This window comes from Hemiscyllium ocellatum, chromosome 24 (genome assembly GCF_020745735.1).
Source record: "Hemiscyllium ocellatum isolate sHemOce1 chromosome 24, sHemOce1.pat.X.cur, whole genome shotgun sequence".
NCBI lineage: Eukaryota > Metazoa > Chordata > Chondrichthyes > Orectolobiformes > Hemiscylliidae > Hemiscyllium > Hemiscyllium ocellatum.
Genome location: NC_083424.1, coordinates 7925135 through 7946781, shown reverse-complemented (window position 1 = coordinate 7946781; position 21647 = coordinate 7925135). Strand labels below are relative to the sequence as shown.

The window sequence follows — 21647 nt, the reverse complement described above, 5'->3', positions numbered from 1 at the left end:
TAAATGGGCATCTACTTGCTCTTACAGTATGATGCGAAATCTTCGGTTTTTTTCTCAACAGTTCTAATGACTAATATCTATATTTCTTGTGTCAGTTCTACGGTCCTAAGTTTTCTTATAATCCACCTTGTATTTAAAGGACAAATATTAACATGAATTCTGGTCATTACAAGTGTTGCACTTTTCATACAACTTTGGTGTGAGTTGCAAAGCTTTACCATTCATTGTAGCGACTTGAGTAATCATCAAAAGAAAAGTTTTTCGTGGGAAGTAAATTATTTTTGCTGGCTTGGCAGTTGTTGCGAGAAGCATGAAAAAAGTGCTTGTCAGCTGAGTCTGAATTTTCATTCCCAGGTCAGAGGCACAGGGTCAGGGTATTTCCCAGCTCCACAAACCTGACCCGGGAAGATATGGCAGAGTTCTCTGTGAGTTGAGCCAAGAAATATCAGAATGAGTACAGGGCTGCCAGGTGTGAAAGTGGGCTTGGTGGTAGGCCTGCCACAGTCAACAGGAGAGGAGCTGTGAATTGTTACCATAAATCCAGCGCAAAGCTAGATCTTAAACCAATCTTATTTTCTTACAGCAACACCAAAGAAGATACGATGTGTTACTATGGAAACAAAAGTGGTCAGGAGCCCAAAACATTGGAGCCAGGTTTGAGATTTTGTATTTGTTAATAAAATTAACTTTCTTAAATGCTGGGTAAGAACCGGTACAAAATGCAGAAATTGATCCTGTTCGAATTACACTCCTCCTCTCTGGAATCTGCACAATTGCAAACATTCCAAAAATATGACAATTTTCTGTCTAATTATACATCTAACCAAAACCTCAGCTCGCAGCAGAAGATGGCTGTCATTCTGATCTACACTATAGAACTTCATGTTCAAGTTATCAAAACAGCAGCACATGTCTATACAAGTTAAAACTGAAAACCAGTTCTGACAAGTTTGCCAGTCCCATCTGATCTATTCAGGACTGTTCTGGAACACCCTAGACCAAAAAGGTTACTCTCTGAACAGTTTCTGCACCATGCCACAGAGTCATAGAATTGCACAGCATGGAAACAGACCCTTCAGTCCAACTCATCCATGCCAACCAACCTAATCTAGTCCCATTTGCCAGTACTTGGCCCATATCCCTCAAAACCCTTCCCATTCATATACCTATCCAGATGCCTTTTAAATAATGCAGTTGTACCAGTCTCCACTACATTCTGTGGCTTCTCATTCCACACATGCACCAACCTCTGTGTGAAAATGTTGCCCCTTAGGTCCCTTTTATTTCTTTTTCTTCTCACCCTAAACCCGTGCCTTCTAGTTCTGGACTCCCCCGCCCCAGGGAAAAGACTTTGTCTATTTATCTTATCCATGCACCTCATGATTTTATAAACCTCCATAAGGTCACCCCTCAGCCTTTGATGCTTCGGCCTATTCAGCCTCTCCCTATAGCTCAAATCCTCCAACCCTGGCGACATTCTTGTAAACCTTTTCTGTAGCCTTTCAAGTTTCACAACATCCTTCCAATAGGAAGGAGACCAGAATCGCAGATAATATTCCAAGAGTGGCCTAACCAACGTCCTGTACAGTCACAACATGACCTCCCAACTTCTATACTCAATGCTCTGACCAATAAAGGAAAGCATACCAAACAACTTCCTCACTATCCTACCAAACTGGTGTTCTGTAACCAGTGGTGTGCCACAAGGATCGGTGCTGGGTCCACTGTTGTTTGTCATTTATATGAACGATTTGGATGAGAATATAGGAAGCTTGCAGATGACACCAAAATTAGTGTTAAATTGGGCAGTGAAGAAGGTTATCGAAGAGTACAACAAGATCTTGATCAATCTGATCAGTGGGTTGAGGAATGGCAAATGGAACTTAATTTATATAAATGTGAGTTTTGCATTTTTGTGAGACAAACCAGGGCAGAACTTGCACAATTAATAATGGTAGGGCCCTGGTGAGTGTTGTTGAACAAAGAGACCAAGGGTAGTAGCATAATTCCTTGAAAGTCCTACCTCTGGTGAAGCAAGAGTTTGGCATGGTTGCCTTCATTGGTCAGAGTATGATTACAGGAGTTGAGATGTCATTTTATAGCTGTACAAGATGTTAGTAAGGCCTCATTTGGATTACTGCTGGAGGGCTTGAGTTATAAGGAAAGGCTGGATAGAATGAGGTTTTTTTCTCGAGAACATAGGAGGCTCAGGGCTGACCTTATAGAGGTTTATAAAATCATGATAAAGTGAATAGTCAAGGTTTTTTCCCCAAGGTAAGGGAGTACAAAACTAGACAGCATTAGTTTAAATTGAGAGGAGAAAATTTAAAATGGACCTGAGGGACAACTCTTTAACATGGAGGGTAGTACATATATGGAACGAACTGCAAGAGGAAGTGGTAGAGGCAAGTCCTTTTATAAAAATTAAAGATACTTAGAAAGGTACGGTGGCACAGTGGTTACCACTGCTGCCTCACAGCGCCAGAGACCCGATTCAATTCCCGACTCAGGCAACTCTCTGTGTGGAGTTTGCACATTCTCCCCGTGACTGCGTGGGTTTTCTCCGGTTTCCTCCCACAGTCCAAAGATGTGCAGGTTAGGTGAACTGGCCGTGCTAAATTGCTCGAAGTGTTAGGTAAAGGGCTAAATGTAGGGGAATGGGTGGGTTGCGCTTCGGCGGGTCGGTTGGACTTGTTGGGCCGAAGGGCCTGTTTCCACACTAAGTAATCTAATCTAATCTAAGGTACATGGATAGGATAGGTTTGGAGGGATATGGGCCAAATGCAAGCAAATAGGACTAGTTCAGTTTAGGAAAACTGGTCAGCAAGGAAGAGTTGGGCAGATGAGGATGGGGTATCAGGAATCCACTTGCCTCCAATCAGCCGTCCAGTAAGATCCTTGAGGATCTTGTTATTAGGCCAGGGAGTGCCATAAGGTAATTTTTAATTCAGCAATCTCCAAACCCAAGCACTGTATTGGACATTAGTACAAACCTGTCAGGTTCAATGCGGGGGTCCGCAAAGACTTTTTAAATCGGGCAATTTTTTATCCCGCAGGCGTTTCACAATGAGACACAATACTGCTTGGCTAGTCCTTTCACCACTTCTTTGGCCCTGAAGGCTTCTGACCCTCCAAAGTTCTGCTTCCTCTCTTGTGCAAGACAGTGCCAGAACCCCACCATGGAGACCATTTTCTTTGCTTCAACAAGCATTTTCTATCCCCATGCAAAGCTCAACACTATTAGTTGGGTATCAAATTCACCTCTATATTAAATAGGAGGTGAAGATTTTGATATTACATCATTTGATCTGTCAGGTTCCAAATCCCAAATTGAAAATCAACCCACCAAAATCTTCAGTGCTGGTGCCATTTGCTAGTAATATTAAGGTGAGCAGTTCTTCTTGGTGACCAGGTAACTGTGAATAATAGTACAGAAGAGACTCTTGGGTATACCACCAAAAATATACTACCACCAGGTCCCACTTTCCTGCACGAGACTGATATCCTTGAATTAAGACTGTAAATTCTCATCCAAGTACTATTTAAAGGTTGTGAGGTTTCTTGCCTCAGGCACACCATTAGACAGTGCAGTTCAGTCACCTACCAAGCTTTGGGTGAAAAGGTATTTAATCAAATACTCTTAGCCCCCCAGCCCACAAGCTTCATTCCTGATGAAGGGCCTATGCCCGAAACATTGATTCTCCTGCTCCTCGGTTGCTGCCTGACCTGCTGTGCTTTTCCAGCACCACACACTGCTCTTATAATATAGACAAGCACCCCTTATGCTTTCTTAATTAACCTGCTCTGCCACCTTCAGGGAACTGTGAGCAAGCACCCCAAGTTCCCTCTGACTTTCCTAGTGTCTACCATTCATTGAGTATTCCCTCATTTTGTTCTTTCTTCCAATAGACACCACTGCACATTTATCAGGGTTAAATTTCATCAGCCACTGATCTGCCCATCTGACCAATCCATTTATATCCTCCTAATGCCTTTCTCTTCACTGTCAATCACCCTTTTAATATATGTGTCTTCCACAAACTTATTTAACTTCCCCTACCATGTTCTCATAAACATAATTTATGAATATCACAAACAATAAGGGACCCAGCACTGATCCCTGTGTATGCCACTGTTCACTGGCTCCAGCCACACACACAGCATTCCACTATAAGCCTCCGTCTCCTGTCAGGAAGACAATCTTAGATCCAACTTGCTAAGTTAACCTGGATCCAATGAGCTTCTGACTTCTTTATCATTTTCCCTTATGGGGCCTTGTCAAAGACCTTGCTGAAAGCCACATAAATGACATGAACTGTCCCACCTTCATTTAAGTGCTTGGTTATCTCCTCAAATTTCCACTAGATTTGTGAGGCATGACCTTCCTCTAACAAAGCCATGCTGACAATCAAAAGTGTTGTTGCAATGATCAAGTCACATTTCTGAAACTGTTTTCATTGGTGGGACCAATGAGCTCTTTACTGGTTCCAGAACCTTGAGAAGAGGAGCTATCAGGAAAGGCTGGAAGTTGACATTTTGTTTGAGCGAGCAAAGGGTCTTTGGTGATGTACACGGCTTCTGCAGTCAGTTAGATTCACGGAATCTTTTTAATTTCACTTTTCTTTTAACATCTCTAGGTATTTATGGGCTTTCAAACAGCCTTCTTGAGACTCCATGGAAGAAACTTGTTTATGGAAAAAAGCTTTTCACAGATACAATTAAACAATGCAATGAACTTTCTTCAGAGAGCTTAGTGGAAGAACTCATCAAGATGCTGAACAATGAGGAGTTGTAAGTACTATTGGCAATGTTTAAATATGTAAATATCAAAAGTGAAATAGTTACTGCTTAAGTGGCCAGTTTGATACAGCACTACCATTTGTAGTATGAAACTAAAGAGAGAAGATTTAACTTTGACCATCAGTTGTAATTGATCTCAGTCAGCACAAAACAAGAGCTGCAAAACTAGCCTTTACACACATGGACTGTAAAGAGAAACTCAGGCATTGCTTTCCCATCTAATCATATTTTCACTGCTGTCTGAAAAATGTATGTGACCACAAGGGCTGACCAGATTAGACTTAGCTGTGATGATCTTTGTCACAGAATAGGGATCATGGATAAGGCTGTCCAATGAAACAGTCATCATCTAAGTGAGATACATGAGAGTAAAAAGGACCACTCTTTTTATCTCTACTCCCTGCCTGTTACCAGTCAGCCAATATTCTTTCATAACACCATGCTCTTGTCTTATTTAATAGCTTCCTGTGCAAAATTGTCAAAGGGCTCCTGAAAGTCCAAATACATTACATCCACTGGCTCTCCTTTGTCTGACTTGCGCATTACCTCCTCAATAAATTCTAACAGATTTGGCATGCATGACCTCCCCTTCATGATGCTGTGCTGACTCAGCCCTATTTTGCTATGCACTTGCATGTACTCTGCAATCTCATCCTTAGTAATGAACTCCAAAATCTGACCAATGGCTGAAGTAAAGCTAATCAGCCTATAATTTCCCATCTACTGTCTCCCTCTCTTCTTTAAATAGGGGTGTTATATGAGCCTTTTCCAGTCCTTGGCAACCTATCCAAGTTTGCCACGTAGATTCTCCATCTATAATCACCTCTTCCTATCAATTTAATTTTATTTCTTACTAACAAGGCAACCCAATCCCTTCTGCCTATCTGCCTGGCATTTCAATAGGATGTGTTGCCTTGGATATTTAGTTCCAAGACCTAAACACCTTGCAACCACATCTGTGTGAGACCCACAACATCATGCCTGCCAATTTCAATCAGTGATACAAACCATTTACCTTGATTCATATACTATGTGGGTTTAAGTACAATACTCTCGGTTCTGTATTGACTGCTCCCCTTCTCATAGTTGTCCTCTCATCTGCTCTGGTTGTAGGTTACTGAGCCTATTACTTGTTCTAGAGGATAGACTGGGTCTAAAAGTTAAAGTTCTAAATTGGTGGAAGGCCCATTTTGTAGTTATTAGGCAAGAGCTTTCAAAAGTTGATTGGAGGCAGATGTTCACAGTAAAGGGATGGCTGGAAAATCGGAAGCCTTCAAAGATGAGATAACAAGAGTCCAGGGAGAATATGTTCCTGTTAGGGTGAAGGGCAAGGCAAGTGTAGCGAATACTGGATGATGAGAGAGGTTTTGGTCAAAAATAAGAAGAAAGCATATGTCAGGTATAAACAGCAGAAATCAAATGATTCCCTTGAGGATTATAAAGGCAGTAGGAGTATACTTAACAGGAAAATCAGGAGGGCAAACGGGGACATGAGTTAGCTTTGGCAAATAAGATTAAGGAGAATCTAAAGGGATTCTACAAACACATGAAGGACAAAAGGGGAACTAGGGAGTGAATAGGGTCCCTTGAAGATCAGCAAGGAAGCTTATATGTGAAACTGCAGGAGATGGGAGAGAAAGTAAATGAATATTTTGCATTAGTTTTCACTGTGGAGAAGGATATGGAAGACAAAGAACATGGGAAAATAAATAGCAACATCTTGAAAAATGTCCATATTACAGAGGAGGAGGTATTGGACATCTTAAAATGCATAGAAGTGGATAAATCCCCAAAATCTGATCAGGTATACCCTAGACCTCTGTGGTAAGCTGGAAAAGTGATTGCTGGGCTCCTTTCTGAGATATTTGTATCATCGATAGCCACAGGCGAGGCTCTGGAGAGCTGGAGATTGGCTAATGTGGTGCCACTATTTAAGATAGGTGGTAAGGAAAAAAGCCAGGGAACTATAAACCATTGAGCCTTACATCAGTGGTGGCAAGTTGTTGGAGGAAATCCTGAGGGACAGAATTTATGTGTTTTTGGAAAAGCAAAGACTGATTAGGGATAGTCTTTGTGCCTGTGAAATCATGTCTCATGAACTTCATTGAAGAAGTAACAAAGAGGTTTGTTGAGAGCAGAGCAGTGGATGTGATCTATATAGATTTCAGTAAGGCATTCAACAAGGTTCCACGTGATGGCCTGGTTAGCAAGGTTAGATTACACAGTATAGAGGGACAACTATCTATTTGGATACAGAACTTGCTCAAATGTAGATGACAGAGAGTGGTGGTGGTGTGCCATAAGGTTTGCTGCTTTTCATCATTTATATAAATGATGTGCATGTGAACATAGGAGTTATGATTAATAAGTTTGCAGATTACTCCAAAATTGGAGATGTAGTGGACAGAGAAGAAGGTTACCTCAGAGTACAACGGAGTCTTGATCAGATGAGCCAATGGGCAAGGAGTGGCAGATGGAGTTTAATTTATATAAATGTGAGGTGCTGCATTTTGGAAAGGCAAATCAGGGCAGGACTTAAACACTTAATGGCAAGTTCCAAGGGAGTGTTGCTGAACAAAGAGACTTGGAATGAAGGTTCATAGTTCCTACAATGTTGAGTCCCAAGTAGATAGGATAATGAAGAAGGCATTTGGTATGCTTGCCTTTATTGGTCAGTGCATTGAGTATAGGAGTTGGGAGGTCATGTTGTGTCTGTACAGGATATTCATTGTGTCAGTATTAGAATATTGCGTGCGGTTCTGGTCTCCCTGCTCCCTGGATGTTGTGAAACATGAAAGGATTCAGAAAAAATCTCCAAAGGGGTTGGAGGATTGAGCTATAGGGAGAGGCTGAATAGACTGGGGCTATTTTCCCCGGAACAACAGAGGCTGAGGGGTGACCTTAGAGTTTTGTAAAATCAGGAAGGGCGTGGATAGTGTTAATAGATAAGCAATTTTCCCTGGGGTGGAGAGTCCACAACTACAGGACATAAGTTTAAAATGAGAGGAGAAAGTTTGGAAAGGGACCAAAAGAGCAACGTTTTCACACAAAGGGTGTTGCGTGTATGGAATAAGCTGTCGGAGGAAGTGGTGGAGGCTGGTACAATTACAGCATTTCAAAGGCCTGTGGATGGGAATGTGAGTAGGAATGGTTTCGAGGTATATGGGCCAAATAAGGCTCGATTAATTTAGGATATCTGGTTGGCATGGATGAGTTGGGCCGAAGAGTATGTTTCTAGCTGAATATTCTATGACTCCATAACCTCTACTAAACCCTCCCCTCTTTAACTTTTTCCATATAACTGAACCCAGCCCCTTACTATTCAGTTGAAGTCCCAATCTACAGCCCGACTTATGCAGTTCGCCAGCACTCTGGTCCCAGCATGATTCAGGCACAGCCCACCCCATGAGAACAGCTCCCTCTTTCCCTAGTTGGCTAATGTCCTGTGAATTCAAACCTCTTTCTCCCACATCAGTCTTTGAGCCATACATTTACCTCTTTCATCTTGTTGACCCTGTGTGAATTTGAGGAGAAAGTGAGGACTGCAGATGCTGGAGATCAGAGCTGAAAAATGTGTTGCTGGAAAAGCGCAGCAGGTCAGGCAGCATCCAAGGAGCAGGAGATTCAACATTTCGGGCATAAGCCCTTCTTCAGGAATCATTTGTGAATTTGCTCATGGCTCTGGTCACAGTTTAGAGATGATTACATTTTTGGTTCTGGTTTTTAATTTAACCCCTCAGCTGCACTCATTTCCTCAGTAGAACCACTCTCCTCTTTCTACCTGTATCACTGGTACCTACATGGACCATGACAACTGGATCCTTCCCCACCCACTTGAAGTTCCTCTACAGCCCAGATAAGATATCATGAACCCAGGCATCAGGCAAGCAACACAGCCTTCAGGACTCTCGATCATGGCCACAGAGAATTGTGTCTATTCCTTGGGCTATATTATCCCTGATTATAATTTCATTTATCTTTTCTCCCCACTGTTGAATGGCTCCCTGTACCAGAGGTAAGTCTGCTCATACTCCCATAAGCCACTCTCAGCCCCAAAGGGAGCAAGAATCTCAAACCTGTTCAATAAGCTCAATGGCTAAAGCTCCCTCTGCACTACCTCATGGATCTTTCTATTTACCTTTCATGCCCTCCTGACCCTGATCACTGAACAAATTCAAGTTAGTTAATCTAAGGGGTATGACAGTCATCTGAAATACAGCACCCAAGTAAATTTTCCCCTCCCACATGTGCCTCAGTGTTTGAAACTCAGACTCCAGGTCATCAATTCTGAACCGGAGTTCCTCACACCACCAACACTTGCTATAGAAGTGGTCACTATGAACCACAATGGGATCCACCAGCTCCCACATCATGCAGTTACAACATTACACCTGGCCTGGCATCGCTATTTTAATTACTTTGTTTTAATTTAATTTTTTAAAATTTCACATTGGTCTTTTAGTTTGCAGTCTAAATATTTCCCCTCTTCCCCTTTAATCTGAATGTAACCTTTATTAAATCATCAAATCAGTAAGCTATCACCAACCAATGAACTTAGAGTGTACCCGTGATGTCACTCGTTTGTGCTGAGCCCCCAGTCCTGGGCTTCAATTTACCCTATTTTAAAAAAAACCTTACAAACTAAAAAAAAATCAAGTGAAAACACCTCTTCCCTTCTACACCGAATTCTCATACTCTAAATTCCCCAAACTACATACTCACTCAAGGTATCTCTTATTCTGGATTTGAACTCTCCTTCCTGACCTTACAGAGCTGAAAGCTGCATGAGGTTCTCACACAAATGCAAGGCAATTTGAAGCTGCAAAAGCTGAATTCCAGCCTTCACTGAATTGAATTGAATTGAATTCATTGGCACAGTGAAAAGCTTTGTCTTGCAAGTAATACAGGCAGATCACATAGTTAAGTAGCATAGATAAGTAAATAATAGGTAAACAGCGACAAAACGAAAACACAGGTACAGGCGAATGCTAAGAGTTTGAGTGTCCATTCTGTATTCTAACAACAGCAGGTTAGAAACTATTTCGAAACAGCTGGTGCAAGTGTTCAGGCTTCTGTACGTTCTCCCCGATGGTAGAGGTTGTAGAAAAACATTGCCAGGGTGGATGGATCTCTGAGAATGCTGGTGGCCTTTCCTTGACAGCGGGCCTGGTAGATGGATTCAATAGATGGGAGGTTTGTGATTATCCAGGCTGAGTTCACTATAACCATCTCCGATCTTGAATGGTACAGTTGCCATACCAGGTAGTGATATAGCCAGACAGAATGCTCTCGATGGCGCACCTATAAAAGTTGGCAAGGGTATTTGCCATCATGCCAAATTTTCTCAGGAAGAAGAGACGTTGTTGGGACTTTGTAACCAGTGCATCCACATAAAGAGTGCAAGAAAGCTTGTTGTTGGTGACCACTCCCAGGAGCTTGATGCTGTCACTCGTTCCACCTCTATGCTGTTAATGTGTAGGGGGGCATGAATAACATCCCACTGAATATCAGTAATGAGTTCCTTGGTTTTGCTGGCATTGAGAGCTAGGTTGTTCACAGTGCACCATTTTCCAGGTCTTCCACCTCCCGTATGTAGTCTATTTCATCGCCTTCTGAGATTCAACTGCCTATGGTTGTGTCATCAGCGAACTTCAAAATGGCATTAATCAACTCCAGCCTCACTGCTCTTGACCCTCTCCAATTGGCCTATCAGACCAACAGATCCACATCAGATGCCACATCGCTTGCTCTTCACTCCTCCCTAGAATATCTTGACACCAAGAACAGCTACATAAGAATTCTATTCATTGACTACAGTTACTTTAGTCTGATATTTGGCGACTCAGTCATGGGTATACAGTGAGCACAGCAGGGAGCTGAGTACGCATCCCTGGGGGCTCCATGTTGAGTGTTAGTGAGGATGAAATATTGTCCCAATCTTCACTGATTGTGGCCTGTGGATCAGGAAACTGAGGATCCAGTTACAGAGAGTGGGGCTTAGTCCGAGATCACTAAGTTTAGTAATTAGTCTTGAGGAGATAATAGTGTTGACGGCTTAACTGTAGTCAATGAGAAGGATTCTTATGTAGCTGTTCTTGACGTCAAGATGTTCTAGGGAGGAGTGAAGAACAAGTGATATGGCATCTGACGTGGATCTGTTGATCCAATAGGCAGATTGGAGTGGGTCAAGAGTAGTAGTGAGGCCGGATTGATTAATGCCATGACCAGCCTTTCAAAGCACTTCATGACCACCGATGTTAGGGCCACTGGGCGGTAGCCATTGAGACATGCTGCATGAGCCGCCTTGGGCACAGGGATGATGTTGGCTCTCTTGAAACAGGCAGGGACAGTGGCCTGCTGCAGGGAGAGGTTGAAGATGTCCAAGAAGACCTCTGCCAGTTGATCTGTACATGCTGAGTGCACAGCCTGGTACTCAGTCTAATCCCATTGCTTTCCTTGGATTCACACAAAGGAAAACTAACCTGACCTCTGATGCAGTGACTGTTGGGATAGGTTCGTCAGGGACTTGTCAGAATAGGTGTTATCTCTCCGCCGAAATTCTGGTCAAAGTGAGCATAGAAGGCGTTGAGACAATCTGGGAGGGATGTGTCATCGTCTGCTATCTTGCACCGTCTCTTTTTTAGAACCTATGATGTCAATTAGTCCTAGCCATAGTCACCGGGCGTCTATCTGGGTCTAGAGTTTGGATCATAGTGTCTTAGTCACAGCGATATACAGCACGGAAACTGACCCTTTGGTCCAACTTATCCGTGCCAAACAGATATCCCAACCCAATCTCGTCCCACCTGCCAGCACCCGGCACATATCTGTCCAAACCCTCCTATTCATATACCCATCCAGACGCCTTTTAAATGTTGCAATTATACTAGCCTTCACAACTTCCTCTGGCAGCTCATTCCATACACGAATTGGTCTTTGGCTGTCTTAATGGCTATGCAAAGGTCATACTTGGATTCCTTATGTTTGAGTGGTCTCCTGATCTGAAGGCCTCACACCTGGTTTTTAGCAGGCTGTGTATGTCCTGATTCATCCAGGGTTTCCTGTTGGGGAGCACCCGGATTGACTTCCTCAGTATGCAGACCTCCACACACTTGCTGATAAAGTCTGTGACGCTGGTGGCGTACTCGTCCAAGGTACTTGCAGAGTGTTTGAACATGGCCCAATCAGCCGATTCCAGACAGCCGATTCCAGAGTTGATCCTGTGCCTCCTCCGACCAGCCCTGGACCTGTATCCGCAAGGGGGGGTCTCCTGCTTAAGCTTTTGCCTGTAAGCCGGGAGAAGAAACATGGCATTGTGGTCAGAGTTCCTGAAATAAGGGGAGCAGTAGGCATCTTTCACAGTGGTCTAAAATGTTCAGGCACCTGGCGAGGCAGATAATGTTCTGGTTGTACTTGGGCAACACCTTCCTTAGATTGGCTTGATTGAAGTCACCAGTTACAATAAACAGGACCTCGGAGTGTTCAGTCTCCTGGGTGTTAGTGGTGGAGTACAGTACAACTAGAGCTTCCTCAACGTTTGCTTGTGGCCATATGTACACAGCAGTTAGTATAGCCACGGTAAATTCCTGTGGTAGATAGAAGGGGCAGCATTTGATGGGTGAGGAATTCAAGGTTTGGAGAGCAATGGCTGCCCAGGTTGTAACGTGATCACGGCTCAGCTTCCAGTGTAAACCGCAGGACTGCTGCGCACTCAGCTTCACAGAAACCTGGCTCAACCCATCCATTCCCAACTGCGCACATCAGGCTGATGGTTTTTCTATCCATCGTACGGACTATATAGCATCCTTGGGTAAGACAAAAGGTGGAGGGGTTTGCTTTTTAATCAACAACTTGTTGATTATATATGAATATAAAAAGTAGACAATAGGTGCAGGAGTAGGCCATTCTGCCCTTCGAGCCTGCACCACCATTCAATATGATCATGGCTGATCATTCCTAATCAGTATCCTGTTCCTGCCTTATCTCCAAACCCTTGATTCCACCATCCTTGCGAGCTCTATCCAACTCTTTCTTAAATGAATCCAGAGACTGGGCCTCCACTGCCCTCTGGGGCAGATCATTCCACACATCCACAACTCTCTGGGTGAAGAAGTTTCTCCTCATCTCTGTCCTAAATGGTCTACTGCGTATTTTTAAGCTGTGTTCTCTGGTTCGGCAGTCACCCATCAGCGGAAACATGTTTCCTACCTCCAGCGTGTCCAATCCTTTCATAATCTTATGTCTCAATCAGATCCCCTCTCAGTCTTCTAAACTCAAGGGTATACAAGCCTAGTTGCTCCACTCTTTCAGCGTAAGGTAGTCCTACCATTCCAGGAATTGACCTCGTGAACCTACACTGCACTCCCTCAATAGCCAGAATGTCTTTCCTCAAATTTGGAGACCAGAACTGCACACAATACTCCAGGTGTGGTCTCACCAGGGCCCTGTACAGCTGCAGAAGAACCTCTTTGCTTCTATACTCAATCCCTCTTGTTATGAAAGCCAGCATGCTATTAGCCTTCTTCACTACCTGCAATACCTGCATGCTTACCTTCATTGACTGGTGTACAAGAACACACAGATCTCTTTATACTGCCCCTTTACCTAAATTGATTCCATTTAGGTAGTAATCTGCCTTCCTGTCCTTGCCACCAAAGTGGATAACCATACATTTATCCACATTAAACTGCATCTGCCTTGCATCTGACCACTCACTTAACCTGTCTAGGTCACCCTGTAATCTCCTAACATCCTCCTCACATTTCACCCTGCCACCCAGCTTAGTATCATCAGCAAATTTGCTAATGTTATTACTAATACCATCTTCTATATCATTAATATATACTGTAAAAAGCTGCGGTCCCAGCACCGATCCCTGCGGTATCCCACTGGTCACTGCCTGCCATTCCGAAATGGAGCCGTTTATCACTACTCTTTGTTTCCTGTCAGCCAACCAACTTTCAATCCAAGTTAGTACTTTGCCCCCAATACCATGTGCCCTAATTTTGCTCACTAACCTCCTTGTGGGACTTTATCAAAAGTTTTCTGCAAGTCCAGGTACACTACATCTACTGGATCTCCCTCGTCCATCTTCAGAGTTACATCCTCAAAATATTCCAGAAGATTAGTCAAGCATGATTTCCCTTTCATAAATCCATGCTGACTCTGACCTATCCTATTACTACTATCTGGATGTGTTGTAATTTCATCCTTTCATAATAGACTCCAGCATCTTTCCCACCACTGAGGTCAGACTAACTGGTCTATAATTTTCTGCTTTCTCTCTCCCACCTCTCTTAAAAAGTGGTACAACATTAGCAACCCTCCAATCCGCAGGAACTGATCCCGAATCTATCGAACTCTGGAAAATAATCACCAATGCATCCACCTCTTGAGCACCTCCTTCAGTACCCTGGGATGTAGACCATCAGGTCCTGGGGACTTATCAACCTTCAGACCTAACAGTCTCTCCAACACCAATTCCTGGCAAATATAAATTCCCTTAAGTTCAGGTCCTTCAACCACTGTTACCTCAGGGAGATTGCTTGTGTCTTCCCCAATGAACACAGATCTGAAGTACTAATTCAATTCTTCTGCCATTTCTTTGTTCCCCATAATATATTCCCCTGTTTCTGTCTTCAAGGACCCAATTTTAGTCTTAACCATTTTTTTGCCTTTCACATACCTAATAAAGCTTTTACTACCCTCCTTTATATTTTTGGCCAGTTTACCTTCGTACCTCATTTTTTCTTGGCGTATTTCCTTCTTAGTAATCCTCTGTTGTTCTTTAAAAGCTTCCCAGTCCTCCATTTTCCCACTTATCTTTGCTATGTCATACTTTTTCTCTTTTAACTTTATATGTTTCTTAACTTCCCTCGTCAGCCACGGCCACCCATGCCTCCTCCTAGGATCTTTCTTCCTTTTTGAATGAACTGATCTTACATCTTCTGCATTATACACAGAAATATCTGCCATTGTTCCTCCACTGTCGTCCCTGCTAAGGTATTGCACCATTGTAGCTGGGACAGAGGTGGTGAAAGGAGGGGAGGGGGAGTTGAATTTTTAATTAAGGTGTGTATCATAACAGTAGACAGAAATGAAATAACAGAAGGATCATTCAATGAGGCTTTGAGGGTGAAAATAAGAAATAAGAAGGGGAAAGTGATGTTATTGGGTAGTACTATAAGCCCCCAAATAGTCAATGGGAATTCGAGGAACAAATATGCAGGGAGATTGGGAGACTTGCAGGAACAATAGGGGTGTCATAGTAGGGGATTTTAATGTTCCTAACATTGTCTGGGTCTGCCAGAACGTTAAGGGCTTAGGTGGGGTGGAATTTGTTAAGTGCATTCAGAAAGGTTTTCTCAAGCAGTATATAGAGAATCTTACTTGGGAAGGGGCAAAACCCCTACTTTGGGAAACAGGGCAGGACAGGCGATGGAGGTGACAGTGGGGGGAGCACTTTGGGACCAGTGACCATAGTTCTATTAATTTTAAAATAGTTATGAAGAGGGAAAAGACTGGTCCACAGGTTCAAGTTCTAAATTGGGGCAAGGCAAATTTTGATGGAATTAGATAGGAGCTTGCAGGGGTTGATAGGAATAGTTTGTTTGCAGGCAAAGGGACCTCTGGCAAGTAAGAGGCTAGATAGCTAGAGTTCAAGGTCTATATATTCCTGTGAGGGTGAAGGGCAAGGTTGGCAGGAATAGGGAACCCTGGATGACCAGAGATATTGAGGCTTTGACCAGGAAAAAGAAGGAGACAGGGCTCAGCTACAGGCAGCTGGGATCAAGAGAATCCCTGAAGGTATACAGGAAATACAGGAGTTTACTGAAGAAAAAAATGAGAAAGGCGAAAAGGGGGCATGTGATAGCCTTAGCTGATAAGATTAAGGTGAATCCAAAGAGGTACTTTAAGTGTATTAAAGGAAAACGAAAAACTAGAGAGAGAATAGGGTCCTTAAAGGACCAAAGGGGACAATTATGTGTAGAACCACAGGAGATTTGTGAGATTCTCCTCTGTGTTTACCATGGAGAAAGACTTAAAGACTTGGGAACTTGGGGAAGTTAGGGGTGATATCTTGGGGAAAGTTCATATCAGAATAAAGGAGGTGTTGGATGTATTAGAATGTATGACAATGGATAAATCTCCTGGCCCTGACCAGATGTATCCAAGAACACTGCAAGAGATTAGAGAAGAAATTCCGGGGGGCCTGGCTGATATCTTTGTATCTGGATTAGTGGTGCTGGAAGAGCACAGCAGTTCAGGCAGCATCCAAGGAGCAGCGAAATTGACGTTTCAGGTAAAAGCCCTTCATCAGGAATAAAGGCAGAGAGCCTGAAACATGGAGAGATAAGCTAGAGGAGGGTGGGGGTGGGGAGAAAGTAGCATAGAGTATCAATGTTAGCCACGGGTGAGGTCCCAGAAGACTGGAGGTTAGCAAATGGTGTGCCATTATTCAAGAAGGGCTGCTAGAAAAGCCTGGGAGCTATAGATCAATAAGCTTACCATCTGTGGTGGATAAGTTATTTGAGAAGGTTATGAAGGATACGTTATACATGCATTTGGAAAGATAGGTTTGATTAGGAGTAGTCAGCATGACTTTGTGAGTGGGAAATCATGCCTCACAAATTTGTTAGAATTCTTTGGTGAAGTGACCAAGAAAGTTGACGAGACACAGTCTATGTGCATTTCAGTAGCGTGTTTGATAGGGTTCCACATAGTAGGCTGCTCTAGATGGCTAGATTGAATGGAATCCAGGGTAAGCTGGCAAATTAGATACAAAATTGGCTTGATAGTAGGAAGCAGAGGATAATAGTGGAAGGATGCTTGTCGGACTGGAGGACTGTGACTAGTGAAGTGCCTCAGGGGTCAGTGCTGAGCCCATTATTGTTTGTTATCTATATCAATGATTTGGATGAGAATGTACAAGGCATGATTAGTATGTTTGCTGATGACACTAAAATACGGTATCATGGACAGTGAGGAAGGTGATCAGAAATTGCAGCAGGACCTTGATCAGTTGTGGAAGTGGGCCGAGAAATAGCAAATGGAGTTTAATATAGATAAGTGTGAGGTCTTGCATTTTGTAAAGTTAAATCAAGGTAGGAGTTTTCATGGTGATTGGTAGGGCATTAAGGAGTGTAGTGGAACAGAGGGATCTTAAGATTTCAGATTCACAGTTCTCTGAAAGTGGAGTCACAGATAGACAATGCAGTGAAGAAGGCTTTTGACACACTGGCCTTCATCAGTCAGGACACTGAAGTTGAGAAATTATGTTGCAGCTATACAGGACATTGGTGAGGCTGCATTTGGAGTATTGTGTTCAATTTTCGTCACCTTGTTATGGGAAGGATGTTATTAAACAGGAAAGAGTGCAAAAGAAACATACAAGAATGTTGCCTGAACTCAATGGTCTGAGTTATAGGGAGAGGTTGGACAAGCTAGAATGTTTTTCTTTATAGTGTATGATACTGATTGGGGACCTTATAGAGCTGTATCAGCTCATGAGAGACATGGAAGGGGTGAATGTGCTCAGTCTTTTACTAGGGTTGGGGAACCAAGGACTAGAGGGCATCAGTTTAAGGTTAGAGGGGCAAGAATAAAAGGGAACCTAAAGAGCATTTTTTTTTACACAGAGGGTGGTATGTATATGGAATGAGCTGCCAGCAGAATTGGTTGAGACGGGTACATTAACAATATTTAAAAGGCATTTGGACAAATACATGGATAGGGAAGGATTAGAAAGATATGGACTAAGTGCAGGTTTGGTTTGATCAGCATGGACCAGTATGGGCCAAGGAGCTAGTCTCTGCACAGTACAACTCTGACTCTATCTGAGGATGAGTTCTACTGATCGGACATTTGGCAGGGTTATGACTATTTTTAAGTTTTGTCCACTTTCACTACATTATTTCCCTTACATTCTCAGCACTGATTTCAGTGGCACAGATCCCACCTGATGAGCACCTCTGGATTAGCTGCTAGTCAAGAATGCAATTCAAACCTGGGCTCTTTAGGAGTGCCATACAATGCCATGCTGCACCAGGAATTCTTGCTCGGTCAAAAGATTAGTGTCATTAGGTCTTAAAAATTGAACACCTCGTTGTGGTAAAGTTAGAGGAAAGGAAACTATTGACTTGTGCCAGATGATTTGAAGCAAGCTAAGCAGATTGACTACATAATTAGGTGTTTCACTATTTAATAATAGATTTTTATTATTTTTGCACCAGCCAATTGCCAGCTCCTGACATAGAGGAGCAGGGTCAAGATTTCATTCGGCCGATACTAAAGGAAATTTCAGCATTGTTTGTCCGCACTTCCTCTTATGGCACCCGGTAAGTTTCTCATACATGTATTAAGTTGGAGTCAGCGTTATCCTGTTTCACTAGTATTACAAAGGCTAAACAATAATGGTCTAAACATTCATACCATAGCACAGTGTTTTTGGATTAAATAAGAACCATCAGTTGAACCCTTTCAACCAGCTGGTGCCCTCAGTTTTCCTAGAAGATTACAGTTTAGTTTTGAGACATTAGCTAGTTTTAACACAGTAAGTAACAGGCACATGCACACGTAGTTTTTGGGGAATTGTGGAAACAGAGCTGAAAGTGTAGGCACAGACAACCTGCATGCTGTCAGTTATTTGGGAGGGTGGGCGGAATGAGACTGCCCAAGAGTTTATGTATACAAACCTTTTACTGCTTCCTCATTTGACTGGGTATTATATTCTGCTGAGTAGACTCTGCGCTGTTGGCCTGCTAAATACTCAGCTGAATATCTCAATAATCAAACTTCAGGCATTATCTTTTACAAATTCAATTAAAAATCTGCCATCCTATAAAGTATACAACCCTAATACCTATGGTTTGTTCAAGATGAATAACAAACTCAATGCAAAGAGGAAACCATGAAACCATCAGGTTTTTCAATGGCTGCAGTTTTTGGTGAACCAGAAAGCTGTCGAAGTTTTATTTCTTCAGCGAATGGACTGCACAGCCCTCAAAAAGTTCACATTCATTTATTTAATCCACAATCCTTCATACATTTTTCAACTCACAATAGTAGGAACGGCACTTAGTATTTTGGTGACCATTGGGTGGAACTTTGTTCCATTTTATTTTTTTTCTTCATGACATTTGTTATCTTTCTGTTTTGTGTTTTTTGTTTCTCTTTTACTTCAAAGTTCTTTTCAGTTCATTGAAAAGTTTGACTTATTTCATTGTCAGGACAAACACAGTCATCCTCGTTGATGCAAAAGGTCACGTAACCTTCACGGAGCGTACTATGCTCAACCCTGATGCTAACCAATGGAAAGTCAGCTCCTTCCAGTTCGAACTTGAAATTTAACAGCTTTCCATTCAATGCACAGTCAAAAAAAGAAAGGAATGGAGAACAAAGTTGAATGGAAATGAAAGCATACTTCACAGATCCTGCAGGTTTCTGGGGCACTAATGATGTAAATGTTTGATTAAATCATACTGTCGCCTAGCAACTGCCATGCTTTAAAATGCACAGTATCATTAATGCTTCATGGTGTTCCATATGTTTATAGTCAATGTTTGTATGTATTTCTCAGTGAATGTATCCTATTGAATGTCTGTGCAAATGTGTGTTCATTGAATAACTGCGTGTTTGTCTGTATGCAGTCTCTCTATATATGTATGTGAGTGTGAACGTGTGTATGTATTGGCTGGAACTTATGTTTTTGGCAGGATGAGGAAGCCAAAATCAAAACTGATTGATTTGTTCACTCCTGTCTCTGTTCTCACCATCTCAGTCCATTCAACCAAGAATCAGGTAGCCACTTATTGTCTTTCTGGCAGAGGGTAATGCTGTTTACAGTCACAGCTACAGTCAGTCTTTTCATTATTATAGACCCATAACATATCTAAGATTTTTTTTTAAAAATCACATGCAGAGACTGCTAGTTTCCCTCGCGTAATCTGTTGTTACATTCAACCATGTACCCAGTGGCAGGTCTTGTGCTCTTCTTCTTCTGCTCTTGTGTCATTTCATCATTGTGCCATAAACACCCACTGCCACAAAGATCCAGTGCCCAAAAAAATGCAATAGGTTACAAAAATTACATGATTTGATCATTAACAGGATCAAAATCTTATTAATTAGGAAGTATAGAATGTTGATCTGTTTGTCCACTTGGCTTCTGTAACTTCAGAGACAGGTGTGATGATGTAATGTTTTCAACAGAATGGTGTGTGTGTGTGTGTGCGCGCATCTATGTGTGAAGCTGCTTTTATTTGTTCCAGTTTGATTAATAATTCTACCATTGTTCAGTGCAATTGTATTCTTATAAATAATGCGGGTGATTTCAGCTTCCATACTTTTTTTTAAAAACAGGTTGGCCAGACTTTTGTGTGGAATATTAGGGATCAAGATATTAATGTGTCTTTTTTGTACCCCAACCCCCACAGTTTTTTGTCTCTTTCTATTCCTGTAAATCTTTGCCCTCCCATTCACTCACCATTATGAGCTGTTGGTGGCTGATTCTCTGCCTTCTGCTATATTGCTATATTACACAGTAACCGGCCACAAGGGGACATTTAGTATTTACCAGATTAACTTTATGCTGAACATTTTTACATTCCCTGACACGTTGGATTGGCTTTCCTCAGGGTAATCTCAGCACTACTGAACTCCCAGTAGGAAGGAACAGAACATGGCTGAGTACATCACAACTGCACTGTTAGTTTCCTGTCACACAATCCATGTTACTGTTGGGAATTTCTTCAAGCTGCACTATTCAGGGATAGCATCATTAACATAATTTGCTGTTCTCAAGATTGATGGACGTAAATTATAAAGATGGAAACATTATAGTGAAAGGGGAGTAAAATTGTTGACCAATTGATTTTTCTTAAACTTTCAAAGAAGGGAGAGAATAATGAGAGCTTTCTCCATGAAGAAAAGGTATTATTGTCAATTCTAAAAGTGTATAAATGACTATATTGTACTGAATGTTATTTTTAGAAACGCATTAGATGCACAGAACATTTTGGATTAATTATTTGAACATGCCAACAATGAAAGTTAACTGTTGGTAGCTGCACCCTGTCATTTGATTCAGTAAAGTGACATAGGAAAATCTGCCTATATTAAATCCATTTACAAGGTGCTCTAATTCCTGTCTGTGTGTCATTATTGAAAAAAAGTCTTCAAATTAGTTCCAGGTTTTCTTAGAAACTCTTCTTCTGACTCAAGTCTGTAATAGATTTTTGAGTTTTGAATCATATAAATCATGGAGGGTCTCCTGATTATGTCCATAAAGGCCAGAAGTGCCATGGCTTCAGGTTCATTTTTCTGTCTGTGCAGTGTTAATGATCTTAGTCAATTGAACAGTAGGATGGGTGAGGGTTGATAGGTTCAACCTTGATTATTTTAGGAGGTCAGTTAGGAAGACAACCTTAATACATGACAAATAAATACTTGATAAGTTACTGCCCAATGATTGTGGAACAAAGAATGTCTTCAGAAGGATAAAACATTTCTGGCAAAATTGGGAGAGGGAAGGACAGTAACTGATGTGGCAGAAGGCAAAGCCAGCTTGCCCAAATGAACAATTCCCAAGTTTCAGCTCATGTCTGTCATTTGGCAAGGTTGAATAAAGTCAAAAGAGATATAATTGACTTCAATTGTGGCCATTTAGTTTGACATAAGACAAGTGGTGTTACCTTAGAACAGGTAATTTCCAACCTCTCAGATGCATGAAAACAGCATGAGCAACATATCAAAAGGGAAGATGTTGGGGCTGGGCAAGTCAGATGTACGTTGTTTTACAGGGATCAATGTAATAATGGGTGGATTTTTCACATCTGTATGAGAAATGT

General features: G+C 42.1%; 1 protein-coding gene across 2 annotated transcripts in view; it reads left to right on the top strand.

Moving 5' to 3' along the window:
- Window positions 1-20941, top strand: part of tango2 (transport and golgi organization 2 homolog (Drosophila)) — a 200731-nt gene extending 179790 nt beyond the window's left edge. For both annotated transcript variants that reach the window (XM_060843430.1, XM_060843431.1), the window contains 4 exons: window positions 584-654; window positions 4638-4791; window positions 18033-18137; window positions 19029-20941. In XM_060843430.1, the coding sequence (XP_060699413.1) occupies window positions 584-654; window positions 4638-4791; window positions 18033-18137; window positions 19029-19149 (451 nt within the window). In that variant the 3' untranslated portion in view covers window positions 19150-20941. The remainder of the gene's footprint in view (window positions 1-583; window positions 655-4637; window positions 4792-18032; window positions 18138-19028) is intronic.
- Window positions 20942-21647: the final 706 nt, after the last annotated feature.